We start from the raw sequence: 16815 nt of genomic DNA on the forward strand, positions 1-16815 counted from the left end.
AGCAGAAGAAAAAGGCGGGGGGGGAGCTGACTGCAGGGTGGAGTATAACTCAGCCATGAAAAAGGAACGAAACTCACATACCAACACACACTGTAACACAGATGTATTCTGGAATCATGCTTTTGAGTTGACAGAAGCCAAACCAATGGTCACCTGACAACTGCTGAAATCACATGAACCACAGCAGGCAAAGGCAGAGATGGGAGTAGATACAAGAGGAGTGACAGTGACACTGATATGGACAGGGTGGGGGACTGGCATGTTCTGGGACTAGACTATACAACACAGTGACCATACCGCATGGTTGTAAAACAGTTGATTCTGTCAACATGCACACCCAGGGAGAAGGGACACCAATCGAGGAACTGCCTCCATCAGATTGGCCTGTGAAGCATTGATGAAGAAGGGCACAGTCCACTGTGGGTGGTACCATCCCTGAGTAAGCTGACCTGAGCTGTAAGAGAAAGGCAGTTGAGTACTGGATGTGATGGCGTATGCCTATAATCCCAGCACTCTTACAGTTCTAGGCTATGAGGAGAGACCCTGTATCAGAAAAGGAAGGAAGGAAGGCAGCAGCCTGTGAACCTGGGGTAACCAGTGAGCAACATTTCTCTGTGCTTTCTGCTTCAAGCTCCTGCCCTGATTTTCCTCAATGGCAGGCTGTAATCTTTAAGCTAGAACATGTCCTTTACTACTTGCATTGCTTTGGGTCACAATGGCCACCACAGCAGTAGAGAGCAAGTCAGGACAAGCCTTGTGACAGCCCCTGTGTCACTGCGGTGAAATGTGGAGGCAGGCTGACTGCAAAGTGAGTCGGTGCTGGTTCACGGCTGGCCAGGGCCCTCTTGCCTGGATCACACCGCAGCATGAGCACACATAACAGCAAGCAATCAAGTCAAGCCTAAAGCCAGAGAAGATTCTAAGGCCCCTAGACTTCTCAATGCACAGCCCCACTGATGTCACCAACTCCCACCAGCTCCCAACATGGGCGCCTGGGGACAAATCTCCAAAATGGGGTATTTTAGAGGCTCCTCCCCTCAGATCAACAGCTGCTGAGCCATACTCTTGGTTGACTGACAGAGACAGGATCTCCTAATGAAGTCCAGGCTGGCCTCAAATTCCTCCTGCCTCAGACTCCAAAAGCTAAGTGACAGACCACCATACCCAGTCTATCTATACACTTTTTATCTGTCAATATCAAGCCTCTTAAACACCCCAACCACAGGGTCAGGTACTCCCAATTCCAGAATCTGTATCAGCCAGGCTAAATACCTTTGCCTGAATTCTCAAGTTCCTTACATTAGTGAAGCCATGTGGCTAAGCAGAGTCAAGCCACCATACCCCATGAAAGCCAAGGTCTACAGGCAAAGGTCCAGTAGTCACATTGCCATGGCCTTGGTGACCAGCAGGGTGAGGACGGAGTTTGGTTTGCAAAGTCTCTAAGGACACAAAGCCTGGCCTTGAGCAGGAGGCAGCAGCTTCAGGACCCTTCTCTGTTCTGGAATGCAGGTGCCCATGGTGACTACAGTTGTGTTCTGTCTCCCTCCCTCCCCTCTCCTGGTCCGGAAGAGCCAGTGAAGCCAGGGCTCCTGGGGAAATAGCCCCTGACTGTGGGTCCATGTTTCATTTCTGCTTTCAGAATCAGAACCCACTCTGGCTCACACAGAAGCATCTGGAAATATATCAGAACCAGCTAGGCTGTGCCCTGCTTCCCCAGAGTGAGCCTGCCCAATATCCTGGGCGTGCTTTAGGGTGAACCCCATAACCAGCATTCCAGGCTACTCTGCTGAACTCAAGGTTGTCAAGATTGCTGTGCCTAGCAAGAAGGACAGTCCACTGGGCTTACAAGTCCTCAGATGGTTTGCTGTCCTTTTAAGCTAAGGCAGTCCACAGTCTACACAAGCATCTCCTTTCTAAAGGTAGGCAGTGTGGGGAGCCCCGTTCCTTGCCTACTGGAGAACGCTCCAGTTCTGCTGTCCCCACATTCTTTGAAATGGCAACTGTCACTGGGGCATTCAGGGACACTGACTGACAAGCCCTTGTCTTCCACAGGCATCTTCCTGTTTTCTGGTCAACACTGCACTATGAGGCTGCACCTAGGCCTGAGGGGGACAATAAGGACCAGTGACACCCTAACCTCAAAGCAACCCAACTTCTTCTTTTGGGGAGTCAAGAAAAAGTCCCTAGCTCTGCAAGTTGCATGAATCTTTGGCCTTTGCAGCCTGGAACCCTTAGGGAACAGGAATGAGCGGGGTTGGAGAGTCACATGAGTCGGATTGACCTGTGACTCAAGATGTACCAAGGCCTGACCCCTGGCAGCTGTGACCAGGGAATAGGGGCCTCACAGATACAGTTAACACAAGGTTCTTTTTTGTTAATCAGTGCCTTTCATATAGTACTCAAAAGCTGAGGCAGGAGGATGAACAAGTTGGAACCAGTTTTGGTAACATAGAAAGAAAAAAAGGGAACCAGGTGTGGTGTGGTACATGTCTGTCATCTGAATACTTGGGAGGTGGAGACAGGAAGATCAGGAGTCCATGGTCATCCTTGGCTACATAGTAAGTTTAAAGCCAGCCTGAGTTACATGGGTACCTGTCTCAAAACAAACATAATACAAACAAAAAAAAGCTTTTGATCACATGTATATACCTCACCCAATACACATAATTAAAAATGAAAATTTAAAAAAATTAAAAAAAGAAATAAATAAAAATTAGGCTGGGTGTGGTGGTGCACCTGAGAGGCAGAGGTAGGTGGATCTCTATGAGTTCAAGACTATTCTGGTCTACATAGAGAGTTCCAGGACAGCCAGGGCCACAATGAGACCCTGTCTCAAAATAATAAGTAAATAAATAAGCTAAATTAAAATTTTCAAAAAGAAAACCTGGCCAAATTCTCTGCCTCCCAGGATGGCTATGGGCAGTATTCAAGTGGGCAGGGACAGTGACAGGTCTCATACACTCTGGTGTTATGCCTGCAGGAGCACTCCTGACATGTGGTGGATGGAGGCTGCAATACTAGCTGATGCCCTCAGAGTACAGCTTGCCCACTCTGCAGAGAAGGACCTGGCACCAGACATGGGCAATGCCCATGCTGAGAAGGCCAGCTCTTAGCTCTGAGCATGGGAACCCCAAGCTGATGGGTACCCTGCGAAGCATGCCGACTCTCAGCCCTGGAACTGGCTCTAGTTCACCTGGAACCCAGTGAGGCCACCACCCTCCCCAGCCAGTGACTGCCAGAGAGAACTGCTCAGGCTGCTCCACGGCTGGGGCTCCAAGAAGGAAGTCAGCGGGAGTGGTAGTTGGCTCACACCAGTGACGACAGCCAGTGTCATGCCAGCATCCCTAAGCAATTGATGAGGAGGCTGGCAATGGCTTCACCAGCTCAAGAGAAAAGATAGGTCCTGAGACAACTATGAAGTTGGTCATTGGTCCCCAGGAACAAAGTCGCTGAGTATCACCAGTGGTTAGTCTATAGGGGCCACAGTGGTCAGTTCGGGAAGTGTGACCTCATTTGGAAACAGGGTTGCAGGAATCTGTGTTCTGTGGTTGTAACAAAACACCCTGGAATGGGAACCTCACAACAACAACAGTTCACTTAGCCACCTGCCCTCCTCATGGTCAGCTCCTTGAACTTTTGCCTTTTCAGTTCAAGGAAGGGCTCTGCAGGTTCTGCTTGAAGTTTCTAAGTGACCAACAGCACCACTCTTGCCTCTGATGCCATCAGTAAGGCAAACAAGGGCCATATGAACACAACCATCAAGATACCACAACCACTCGTGACCAAGGCAACTAGTGCTCATCACGAGAACCATATGCACAGCACAGCACCACTGCACAGGGGTTCACGTCATGGACACTGCAAAATGTAAAGGAAGCTCACTGTGCCATACCGAACAAGATCCATTTAAAACCTACAAATGACTTTGGGGATTTTCCCATTTCTTACGTTCAGATCATGGCTCACTGTTGGTAACTGAGGCTGAGGGAGACTTATATTTGTGGAAAGGATGGTTGATCCATACAGATGGACTGACACAAGTTGGGAACGTGAGAATCTAAAGAAAACCTAAATTCTCTTCCCTCTTCAAGACAGGGTCTCATGTAGCCCAGGTTTGCCTCAAACTCTAAGTAGTCAAGGATGATCCTAAACTCCTGATCCTCCTGGCTCCACCTCCCCAAGTTCTGGGACAAGAGATGCACACCATCGCACTCGGCTTAGGAAACTTAATCTGCTACTCAGTGGTTTTTTGGATTTTTTTCTTTTAAGTTTATGTGACATGGGCACTGAACTAACTAAGGGTTGTGGAAGAGAAAGCAGAAACACACCACCCATGCTGGTGCACAGCTGAGTCCTGTGACCTCAGACAATGGCCTGCAATGATCTTGGGAGGAAGAGGAACCCAGATGAATGCAGCAGGCTAGAAGCAACTGCATCGAATCTACAGAGCAAACAGCAGCTCTCTATGCACAGGGTGGTCAAGAGGTCATAGGTCAATGGGGGACTACCCACCCCCAACTCCCTCCCTCCAGGGACCCTAAGGATAAAGAAGCCTTCCACATCAGGGTCATAATCCATTCTTGTTCGGCACTCCCAGGGTGGGAGTAGCCTTAGTTCAAGACACCCCAGGCCATAACCTCCTGTAGCCTTTTAGCCATCTCCAATGAGAATCCAGAACAGTCCTGTTTGGGGACAATGACAGAGAAGTCTGCATGATCAATACAGACCAAATGTGGCCCCTACATTCCTATTTTTTGTTTTCTTTTGTTTTTTAAGATTTCCTATGTATTTTTATTTGTTCTGTGTGGGTGCTTTCATGAGTTTATATGCACTATGCGTACAGGAGTCCTTGGAGACCAGATTTCCTGGACCTGGAATTACAGATGGCTGTGAGCCACCATGTGGGCACTAGGAACTGAACTCTAATCTTCTGCAGGAGCATTAAATGCCTCTGACTGCTGACTATTTCTCCAGCTGCATTACCTTTAATATTTGTGCACAAGTGCTGGGATTACAAATGTGCACAATCACACCCAGCATTTCCCAGGGCTCTGGGGTCAAACCTAAGTCCTTGTGCTGGTGAAGAAAGTACTCTGCTGACAGCCACCCCAGCCCCACACAGACTGGTCTACAGTTAGCTGGCTCTGGAGACAGAGCTGCAATGTGGAGGATCAACTGTCAGAGGCTGTTGTTACTTAGTGAGGGGGAAAAAGTGAGCCCCTAAGTCAGAAAAGGCAGAGAAACCTTAGGCACAAATGGATTAGCAAGGTGGGGGTTGCCAGGTGACGGTGGGGTGGGGGTTGCCAGGTGAAGTTGGGGTTAGGAAGAAAAACAGGTTCCCATGGTGGTGGAACAATGCACCACACTAAGGTAGTAGCCAAAGATGTCACACTCATGTCCCCATGCATCAAGACCCAACCCTGAGGTATGCTGCAGGCTTAGGGACAATACATCAGCACTGACTTCAGTTACAATGAGCACAACACAACAGCCATGAACCAAAGGCAGGAGGTGAGAGGTGACTTCTGAGAAGTTTGTTACCTGCTTGGTGTTCCCTGCTGACACGGCTTTGAAGAAAAAACAAAAAAACCAAATCAGTCAGGTGGTGACGGCACAGGCCTTTAATCCCAGCACTCAGGAGACAGAGGCAGATTTATCTCTGTGAGTTCAAGCCAGCCTGCTTTATACAGTGAGTTCTAGGACAGCCAGGGCTACACAGTAATACCCTGTCTCAAAAAAATAAAATAAAATAAAATCCACTGGCCAGTGAGTGAGACACTTGATACCAAGCCTGATGATCTGAGTTATATCCCTGGGATACATATGAAGGGAGAACTACCCCCAGAAGGTTGTCCTCTGACCTCCACATGTGCACTGTCCACACAGACACTCACATACATACAAAATTAACTGACTTTTAAAAGCCTATTGAGCAAGAAAGGCTGGAGAGATGACTCAGAGGTTAAGAGCACTGGCTGCTCTTGCTGATGCCTCAGATCCAATTCTCAGCACCATGTGGCAGCTCACAACTGCCCATAGCTTAGTTCCGGGGAATCTGATGCCTCTTCCAGATGTCCACACATGCAAACAACCCTACCCACCCCTCGCATGCACAAATACAAAGACACACACACACACACACACACACATACACACACAGACACATACATAGGAAAGAAAAAAAAGAGAAAAAAAGAAAAGAAAAGAAAAGAAAGCTTAGCAATAAAAAAAAGAGAGAAGAGCAGAGCCTGGGACCTCAACTCCAGGGCTGCAGACCCTAGCCCATGACCTAGCCACATAACTGTACTATATAGTCCGAGACATGTGAACATCTTATCCTAAAATGCCCAGAGTTGAGTTCACTGACTCATCCCTTATGTCGCCCATGCCCAGAAGGTGTGCCTGCACAATGGCTCCTATGGAATTTGGTGAATGGGGACCTCGGACAGGAGGCATAAGGTACAGGGTCTGGCATGGTTTTCCCTCAGTACAGCCTGGCATCGTCTCCCTGATGCTCCTGAAATGCCCTCTGATGTTTGACATGAGCTCAACCTGTTTGCCTAGGACCCGGAGGGCAGAAGAACACCAAGGAAATTCGAATCCTGTCATTTTCCTTTACTGTTCTGGTTGCTCTTGAACTTGAGGTCAGGCCTGGCTGAGCCAGAGGATGCAGCCTCTCTAAGCAAGCAGATCACTAGCAGCCTCTGTAAGTGTGCACGGCCCATGGCTCCCCTCACATCCTGAGCCTCTAACCTCAGTCCAGTCATGCCAGAACCTAGACCACTAGGAGTGGCCGACACTCCAGATACACAGAATGTCTCACCCAATCCTGCCTTCCAAAGCCAGAACATGTGCACACTTTCTCTGTGTGTGCTGCTAGGTGTGGAAATGTGAGTCCCATGCAAGATCAGTGCACTCTGAGATGGAGACCCAGCGTCGCACAGCTCAGTGAGTGATGGGAAAACCCTGAGCTTCACACAGAGCTGAGACAGCAGCCAATGCATTATTTGTGCCGCCCCCCCCCACTCACCTCCAGCACAGGCCCTGCACCTAGGATGGTCCTCTCGACACCACTGGCATAGCCCTTCTGACTGAGTGCTGTGAGGCAGTGGATGAGAAAGTTGGTGCTCTGCGTCTTGCCAGAGCCACTCTCGCCTGAGATGACGATGCACTGGTTCACACGCTTGCGCAGCATGGCATAGTAGGCCACATCTGCCAGAGCAAACACATGTGGCTCCAGTTTGCCCAGCTGCTGGTTCTCATACATCTTGACATACTTGGGATTGTAGATGGGCAGGAACTTGAAGGGGTTGATAGCCACCAGGATGCTACCCGCATAAGTGTAGATCTTGTGTTGCATAAAGCGCAGCTTCAGGTTCTGAAGCAGGTTGGCTTCAGTCAGTTCTGGCAGGTTACACAGGTCGTCAAAGTCGGCCTGTGGCCGTGGCAACAGCCCACGCTCCACCAAGCGCCGAGCGGCTGTGGGCTGTGCCAACAGCTGCATGTGCACGTACTGAATGCTGCCATCGGCATTGCGCTCCTGTAGCACAAAGTAGTAGCCCTCTTCCTGTGGGTGCTCGTCCTGGGCGCGTCGAGGCCAAAGCAGTACACGGTGCACGGGTGAGTCGCTGGCATCCAGCACCCACTCCTCCCCGCCTGACTCCTTCACCTCCACCAGCACATAGTGCTTTGAGCCATCCAGGTGCAGGCTGGACACTGCATCTCGGATGACGTCGGTCGTGGTACTGTCCTTGGTGGCGGTCACACGGCATGAGGTCTGGCTCCCAGTGGTGGATAGCTGCGGGTAGATGTGCAGGTGGTAGGTGGCCTGCTGCCGACGGCCTGAGCTGCCAGCCTCGTGTGCACTCATCCTGTCGGCCTCCTGGCCTCAGCATGCCTCACCAGCAGGTGCGCACCCCTGGCAGCTGAAAGGAAGACGAAGATTAGCACAGTGACCACCCTGGCACAAACTGTGCCAGACCTACAACAGAGCCCACCAGGCGGCTCAGACCAGAAACAATCTGCTGGTCTTGAGAGTGAGGACTCAAGTGCTTCCATTTACCTTCTTTTCTTCATGGCAAATATGGAACCCAGAGCCTATTGCGGGTAGGGCAGGGACAGAAGGTAGAAGTGGGGTGTGTGATTCTAGGCAGGGGCTCCATCCCTGAGACACGACCCCAGCCCCTTGCTGGGAGATGCTAGGCAGGGGCTCCACCCCTGAGACATGACCCCAGCCCCTCACTGGGAGATGCTAGGCAGGGGATCCACCCAGCCAAGTCCTAACCCTGGCAAATATTAGTTTTAACAAAATACGTTTACTTCTGTAGGCTTCAAGAACAAGGAATGAGTAATAGCCTGTCTGGTATCTTGCAGAAAAAAAACACAAATGCAGTATGGGTCAAGTGCATGAGACCACTGTGCACCAACTGAAGACAATGACGCCTTTACTCAGGCCAGCAGGAGAAGCTGGTAAGCCTTAAAAGGAGTAGCAACCTGAAAGAGGAACTCTAAAGGATGAAGAGGAGTTTGTTCATGAGACTAGCCGATAAAAGGGGGCTGTGTTAATCTTTACTGCCTGTTTTGATAAATAAAGTTTTATTCCAATGCAGAAACAGTGTATGTGACCACTTTTGCTACACCAAAAAAGCAAGGTCACAAGAGAGACCAAGGGCTGACAAGGCTGTGATATTTACCTCGCAGTCACTTCCAGATGTTTGATGGCCTCTGACTTTGCAGAAGTGTAACTCAGCACCACAAGCCTAAAAGACAAGCAGTCGAGGGGTGACACTGGCACTGGGATCCTAGGCCGTGAAGCATGAGGAGGGACAAGGCTGAAAGAAGCTCCCTATGACAAGGTGACAGCAACAGTTCCCAGAAGCACCATGGGAAATGCTCAAGGCAGACAAGATACAAGCTTCACTTCAGGTCTTTCCCCACGATACCAAGGAGCCACCTTTTGGTAGAATATGGATCATTTGAGGTCAAGGTACAGCTCAGTGATGGGAAACGTGCCTGGTAGTGTTGAGGTCCTGTGTTCTAGCCTCGGGCCCCCAAAATAAAATATTTGGTTCAATAGATACAGGTACACCTGGTTGGCAGCACATACCTGTCACCCTAGCTATCAAGAAGCTGAGGCAGGAAGATTTGAATAAAAGGCCAGCCTGGGCAGGTCAATCTGTGTGAGTTCAAGGCCAGCCTGGTCTACATAGTGAGCTGCAGGACAGCCACAGCTACACAGAGAAACCCTATCTTGAAACAACAACAACAACAACAAGCCACCCTGGCAACTCAGCTTGATTCTGTCTCAAAATAAAAAGTGAAGAGGGCTGGGGGAGGGGGTATGGCCAGAAACCAAGCGCTAACAAGGCTATGGTATTTGCCTCAGTCACTTCCAGACGTTTGCTGGCCCCTGACTTTGCAGAAGTGTGACTCAGCACCACAAGCTACAGGGCTTCAACACCCAGTATTTCAAAACAGCAGGAAAGAAACCCTCAATCACCCAGCCCCACACAGAGATCCACAAAGACCTGAAGAAAACTTCACACATGCGAATCCCATGTAGACACTTATCATTACTCCAAGTCCACACACAACCCTGACACTGTCTTTGGTATTTAGGACATTTAGAAATGGAGAACACAGAGCTGGCTCAGCAGCTGAGAACACTGGCTGCTCTTCCTTCCAGAGGATCCAGGTTCAGTTCCTAGCACTACATGGCGGTTCACAACCACCTGCAACCCCAGTTCCAAGGGATCCAGCACCCTCTTGTGGCCTGCTTAGACACTAAGCATGCATGTGGTACACAGACATACATGTAGGCAAAATACCCACACACACCAAATAAAAGAAAAATCAAAAAAATAAAGACATCTAGACATGGTTTACTGTCTTCAGGACAGACAGCTGATGACCCTGAGGGTAGACATGCCTGTTAACACCTGACAACTGGGTTGGCCCTTGGAACCCACAGAGAACCAGATATGTTGGTGCATGCATGTAGTTCAGAGTCCCACAGTGAGGCAGGAGCCACGAAAAAGCTCAAGGGCCAGCTAGCCTGGGGTACACAGTATCAGTGCTGCAGAAATGGAAGACAGTACTCAGAAACAAGGCAGAGGTTGGTTGGGGTGGCACACGCTTGTTGCCGTGGCATCTGTAAGGCAGAGAGAGGTTGGAGGATGAATTTAAAGTCAGCCCCAGATATATAGTAAGTTGAAAGCAAGCCTGGGCTACACAAGATTCTGTCTCAAAAAAAAAAAAAAATCAAAATAACAAAAAAGGAGAGAAAACTGACTCCCCAAAAGGCCTCTGACCTCTGATTGTACACCACGGGAAGAGGACACGCAAGTGCAAACACGTGCACACACATACATTTACACATGTGCATTCTCTCTCTCTCTCTCTCTCTCTCACACACACACACACACACACGCACACACACACACACACACACAGAGGCACATGACATACTGTGTTATTGGCTGACTCCAGGCCATACACTTTTGCTGTTGCTCTGTATTTAGCTTGTCTTTTCAGACAGGGTCTCACTATAAGACCTGGGCGCCCTGGAACCTGCTATGTAGACCAGGCTGGCTCAATTTACAGGCCTTCCTCTGCCTGTGACTGCTTCTGCTCTCCCTGCTGTGGACTGGGGTCAAAGTTGTGCACCTTTTTCTATTGTGTGTAGCACCTGTGCCATGGGCACATGTGGGGGGGTCAGAGTACCACCTGCAGGAATCAGTTCTTCTCTCTACCATGTGGGTTCTAGGGATTAAATTCAGGTCATCGGGTTTGGCAGCAAGTACATTTGTTTACCTGCTGAGCCATTTCATGGGCCCCTGGAGGTCTGTTTAAATGTTAAGCTTTACTCCAGCAGATCCCAGGCATTCCCACCTCTTCCCTCCTCCCTGTCCCCCATAAATCTCTCTGGAGAAATAAAGTGGAGGCAGGTGAATGCTGCAGCAGTGTGGTCCCAAGAGCTCTGAACTAATCAGCACTGCAGCATCCACAGCCAGAGCAGGAACAACTGCAGCACAGCACACATCCTCTGTCACTTCCTCAGACGGAGCCACTGCAGTGTGAAAACACTGCCAAGAGTACACACACACTTGACAATTTGCTCTTGGTTCTAGACCCAAAAGCACTCAACAAAGAAACTCAAATCCCAGCACACAAATGCACACAGAGTGGCTCGCATTACGAGGCAGAAACACACCAAATGCTCATCAATGGATGAAGGATAAGTAAAATGGGGAATACCACTCAGCCATGAAAAGGAAGGCTCCACTGAGACAGAACACAACATGGGTGAAGCCAGGAAACATGATGGGGCATTAGTCAGCTGGCAGAGCAACAACCTAACATGTATGTAAAAGTCTTGGGTTCCATCCTCTAAAGTGTAACCTGAAGGCAGTTGTACCTGCCATCCCAACACTGGGGCAGTGGAAGGAGGAGGATCAAGGACAACCTTGATTATGTAAGAAGTTTAAGGACAGCCTAGTAAGTATGATAAACAAAGAAATAGACAACAACACTGATATCCAGTGTGTGATCCCACTGACAAGAAATGTCAAGAACAAGCCAATCAGAAAGGCAGGAAGAAAAGCAGAAGCTGCCAGGGGCCAGAGTGCTGCGTCTTCCACGGCCATGGACAGGTTCCGGAACGAGCAGCTGTGAGGATCGCACAAGTGATCCACTACCCTCCGAAGAGCTGTCCACTTTCAAGTGGTAAATTTTATACGGCTTCACTTCAATAAGATGGAAGCACTCAGGTCGTGTACTCCACATCCACAACATTCTCTAAACCTTAGCTTACAGGCTGTCTCGGGGTGTAGTAGAGCGATAAGGACAGTGAGGAGACCCATGCATCTCTGACCTTGGTCACAGCATTAGGCTCATGCCACGATCATACAAATGCCACACATGGCTTCCTGTGAGGCAATCACACCTTGGTAGACTGTCTGGGAAATTAGGTGATGTGAGTCTGAAGATGGCCTGGGCTCCGCAGATAAAGGTGCTTGCCACCAAACCTGACAACCTGACTGAATCCCCAGGATCCACCCGTGGCTGAGGCAGAAAACCTACTCCCACAAGACCCACAAGCTGTCCTGTGGCTGCCACAACATGCCAACACACACAACCAATAAAATGGAAAACAAAAACCCACAGAATAAAAAGACAGGCTTGCTAATGCACACGTCACCCCAGCACTTTCAAGGTCGAGGCATGAGGATTCTGAGTTCGAGGCCAGCCTGGGATTCAGCTAGAGACCCTGTTTCACTCAGCAAGAGCAGGGGTAGGAGGCTGTTAGTGCAGCAGGGGCTCTAGGGTGGGGCCTGAAGCCATGCTCACCTGGCAGTTCAGGTTACTCTAAGAGTCAATCACAGAATGTTCCAGGTGATGCCCGGAGGGCAAGAGCAGTCTAGGTGAGAAGCACAGGGACTCAAAGTGCAATTCTATACCTTAATCAAGTCACAAGCACTCACATGCCAACAGTCCTTCACTGAGTGTGGACTTTCAGTTAAAGGTGCCCTGTGGATACCACAGGGTCCTGTATATAACATCACCTAATGATGGTGCAGCTGGGTCAGTTCGCTGTGTGACGTTTAAAGATGTGACAGAAAAGGCTAATGATGTTGCATTTGAAAAAAAAAATCTGTCAAATGACACCTGACTGCACACTTCTTATGGCCCCACTAGTACCAATAGGGGTGTCCACATGCCCACAAGCTCATCCGCACAACACAGGCATGAGTACACACATAAAACACATGCCCTGTGCACCCAAGCCCCCACACGTTTGCACACACGAGCCTGGACGTATTCACTCATGGGTCCATGTCCAACACCACAAAAATATGCCCATAGCCAGGCTCAGAGACCGTCACCCATCCTAGTGCATGTGTTCTGGGAGGTGACCCTGGGTACAAGCCAACTTTGGACTGTCACCAGACTTCCTAGCTTCCTAGACACAGATGATCAGAGGTTACACTGGTGCCTACCCATGATCCCTAACAGGGACCATCTCCCATGAGAGAAGCCAGCAGGGCCTGCTGATGGGGTGTGGCTAGTCCCTGGAGCACTGCCACCTGTCCTGCCCAAAGCCCCTTGACTGAGTCCCTCTGCCCATGCTGTAGATGTAGGCTGGGCCATCTATGCCCAGCTCAGGCCCTTGCTTCAGAAACTGCCCTCTCAGAGGCAGGGATGAGTAAGATTCGTGGGACAGCGAACAGGACCTGCTCAGCAAGCCCCATCTCAAACAGGAAGAAAGCTGATAAGGCTTCTTGCCCAAGATGCCTGCTGCCCTGCCAGGCTGTGGGCAGAGGGGATGGAAGTCAGCTAACAACAGGTAAGGAGACTGTTGATAGCACCTTTGATAGCACCTCTTTCCATGTTGGACTGCCTGCTTCCTGGGAAAGCCCTGCCATGGGATCAGCCTAGGGAGCCCCTGGCAACTTGCCACCCTCCCCAGGTGCATACTGATGCAAAGAGGAAGAATTCTGCTTGAAGGGAGCACCATGCCCACCTTCAAACCAGAGTCCAGCAGCCCACAGGTGCAAGTAGGGGGATTGCTTGAGCCTAGGATTTCAAAACCAGTGAGAGTCTGGCTCAAAAAATAAACAAAACCTATACACAGAGACAGATAGAGACACAAAGACACATTAAGAGAGACATCTAGTCAGTCAGTGTGGCACACGTCTTTCATTCAAGAACTCAGGAGGCAAAAGGCAGGTGGATCTCTATGAGTTCAAGCCCAACCTGGTCTACAGAGCGAGTTCCAGGACAGAGAAACTCAGTCTCAGAAAAACAAAAAAGACAGACAGACAGAGAGAAAGAGAGAGAAAGAGATCCAGGCCTCCACTGGGGAATTCTAGGAGGCAAGGGCTCCACCCCAAGCCATGTCCCCAGTCCCTTATGACGGATTCTAGGCAGGGCCTCCACCTCTGAGCCATGCTCCCAGACCCTCACAGGGTATTCTAGACAGGGGCTTTACTGCTGAGTCACAGTTTCAATAATTATAGCTTCATGACATCTTTCTCAAGGGGACTTGGTTTTCTGTGACTTCCGGTACACCTACCTCATGCAGTGTTCAGAGTCTGGGACCCGGAAGCTCATCAGGCTGTGGCCCAACATCCTGTCTTAAGTGGATGTGAAACCCATACCCTGAGAATCCCCGGGTGTGTCTAGAAAGGATGTACACAAGGAATCATGAGCCACTGTCTGTGCTCCCTGTGGAAAACAGCTTGGATGCAGGGCAGGCTTGCACACTAGGTCCTGAGAAACTATATTCTGTCTTGCTTTATTATTAATTTATTTCAAGAGTCACAGTCTGTGGCCTTAAACTCAAAGGAAATGCTACTGCCTCAGGACTACAAGTGTGAGCACCACGCCTGGTATTCCCTCTTGTTAAAATGTTTTTTTGTTGTTGTTGTTGTTTTTAAAAAAAAACCTTAAGAGGTTTACTGTGCAGTGCAGGCTGGCCTGGAATTCTACTGTCTGCCTCAGCCTCTGGACTGCTGGAATCATAGACAGGTGCCACCACGCCAGCTTCTCAGTTCTTAAATACTGAAAAGCTAATATGCTTGACCTCCTCGAGTACCAACCACCTCAGTACGCGCCCCCCCCACCCCACGCCAGGTAAGCAGGGGGAAAAAAAACAATCCATCAGAAGCAGTTTCTCAAACATTAGTACAAAAACAATCCCCTGAGGGTTGGGGAGATGGCGCAGTGAACATGTGTCATGCACAAAGCAAGTCCTCACCCCAAAACCCCCATAAAAAGTCAAGGATGGGCTAGGCAGTGGTGGCACATACCTGGAATCCCCGCACTCGGGAGACAGAAGCACATGGATCTCTGAGTTTGAGGCCAGCCTGGTCTACTGAGTAAGTTCCAGGATAGCCAGGGCTACACAGAGAAATCCTGTCTCGAAAAACAAACAAACAAACAAACAAAACGGCAAAGCCACGAGTGGTACTAGATGCATAACTCAGTGCTGGAAGCGCAGACAAGAGGACTCCAGGCTCACTGGCCAGTCTGGCTAGCCAACTGAGGAGTTTCTGGTTCCATCAAAGACCCAGCCTCGAAAACTAAAGTGAAGCACAACTGAGGAAAACATCTGACATCACCATCTGGCATCTACATACAAGTACCATACAAGTTGCTAACATGTATGTGAGTACACACATTCAAACACACACACAACAATCCTTTTGTCCAGATCAAATCAAACCTGGTAGATCATTCAAGGGAAGTTATCAGAAACAAAACTAGTTAGTAGAATGTGGACCTCCCACCCAACAGAATACTACTCTGCAACAAAATGGAATAAAGTTCAGGTCCATGCAATAGTGTGGAAAAACCTCAAAAACACCATGCTGCAGTCAAACTTTCTAGCTCACAATGCGATCCCAGCACTAGGGAGGCTGAGGCAGGAGGACTGCCACCACTTTGAGGTCAGTCTGAAGTGCATAGTGAGTTTGCCCTTCCCCCCCCCAAATAGCCACAATGCTAAGGGCAGGCAGCCAGACTAGAGAGGCATGTGGTACATGAGTCATCAATGAGAAACTCCCAGGTAGACCATTCCACAGAGGATGGCACATCAATGACATTAGTGCCTGTCCTGGGCTGGGAAGAGAGTATCTATGGTAAAGAATTCCCTTTAGGGGATGTAGAATTGAGATAATGTCCACATGTGTGCACACGTATGCACACATGTGCTTGTAGCACACTGTCTCTGCTAACATCACAGCTAGCAGCATATAAGTTGGAATGTTCCCATGAACTAAGACAAAGTCTCAATCTGCAGCCAAGACTGGTCCAGAGCCTCCCCAGTGTGCCGAACACAGATGAGCGACCACACCTGGCCTGAGCATGCCTCCTAAAACCTGAAAGACAGTGGGCAAGAGGGCTTGACCACGAGGACATTAACTACCCAACAATGAAGACTAAAGTTTGAATCCCCAAGCCCATGTGAAAAGCCAGGTGACACCTTTAATCCCAGCACACTGGAGGGAGAGACAGGCAGAGGAGGCCAGCCTGGTCTAGGTAGTAAGTTTCAGGTCAGTCAGAGCTACACATTAAGACCCTGTCTAAAACAAAACAAAACAAAACAAACAAACAAACAAATTCAAGCCTGGCTGCATGTGGTGACTCAGCATCCGAGGGTGGTATAGACATAGGAGGAACCTGAGAGCGCAATGATCAGCCAGCCTCACCAAACAGCATCACGTCCTGTCTCAAAAGACAGAGGAGAGAGAGCCTGCTCTGGGCTCCACATGAATGAACACTTGCACACATGCAGTACATGAATTCAACATACACACACACACACACACCCCTCCATGTGCACACCAAGCTTTTATCAGCAATCCAGACTCAAAGAAGACACCAACTCTTGGCCCATGCAAGGACAACATGAGGCCCTAGTGTTGGGATTCAGCTGAACACAGGCAGCCACTCTTCAGGCTCCACACATGCCAAGTCTCCTGCATGAAAAGCCAGGCTCAGAGCCACATTCTGGCAGCCACTTTGGAATTCACTAGAGGAGGCAGAATGGGGCCCCACAAAGAGCAGGGCAGCCGACTCGTTTATAGAAGGCCATAATTTGAAGTCACGTGTTTAGCGGGTGAAATCATTCCCCAGCTAAAAGAAGAAGGCTGGCGTTAGGGCAGGATGGGCTGAGCAGTGGGGGATCCACTACCCACGGTCCCTCTCTGTTCCCTGTGGTCCTTAATTTCCTTTTGTATTTGTATGTGTGTACGAGTGTGTGTGTAGCCCACTGCCCCCCTGCCAATAAAAACCAGGGTCTAGCTATGTAGA

General features: G+C 49.6%; 1 protein-coding gene across 28 annotated transcripts in view; it reads right to left on the reverse strand.

The window, feature by feature from the left end:
* The window catches only part of Myo9b (myosin IXB), an 88221-nt gene that overhangs the window by 61520 nt on the left and 9886 nt on the right, over positions 1-16815 (reverse strand). For all 28 annotated transcript variants that reach the window (XM_087900865.1, XM_087900861.1, XM_087900857.1 and 25 more), the window contains exon 2: positions 7031-7925. In XM_087900865.1, coding sequence (XP_087756991.1) covers positions 7031-7870 — 840 coding nt within the window. In that variant the 5' untranslated portion in view covers positions 7871-7925. The remainder of the gene's footprint in view (positions 1-7030; positions 7926-16815) is intronic.

Source organism: Myodes glareolus, chromosome 23 (assembly GCF_982192425.1).
Source record: "Myodes glareolus chromosome 23, mMyoGla1.1, whole genome shotgun sequence".
NCBI classification, from domain to species: domain Eukaryota; kingdom Metazoa; phylum Chordata; class Mammalia; order Rodentia; family Cricetidae; genus Myodes; species Myodes glareolus.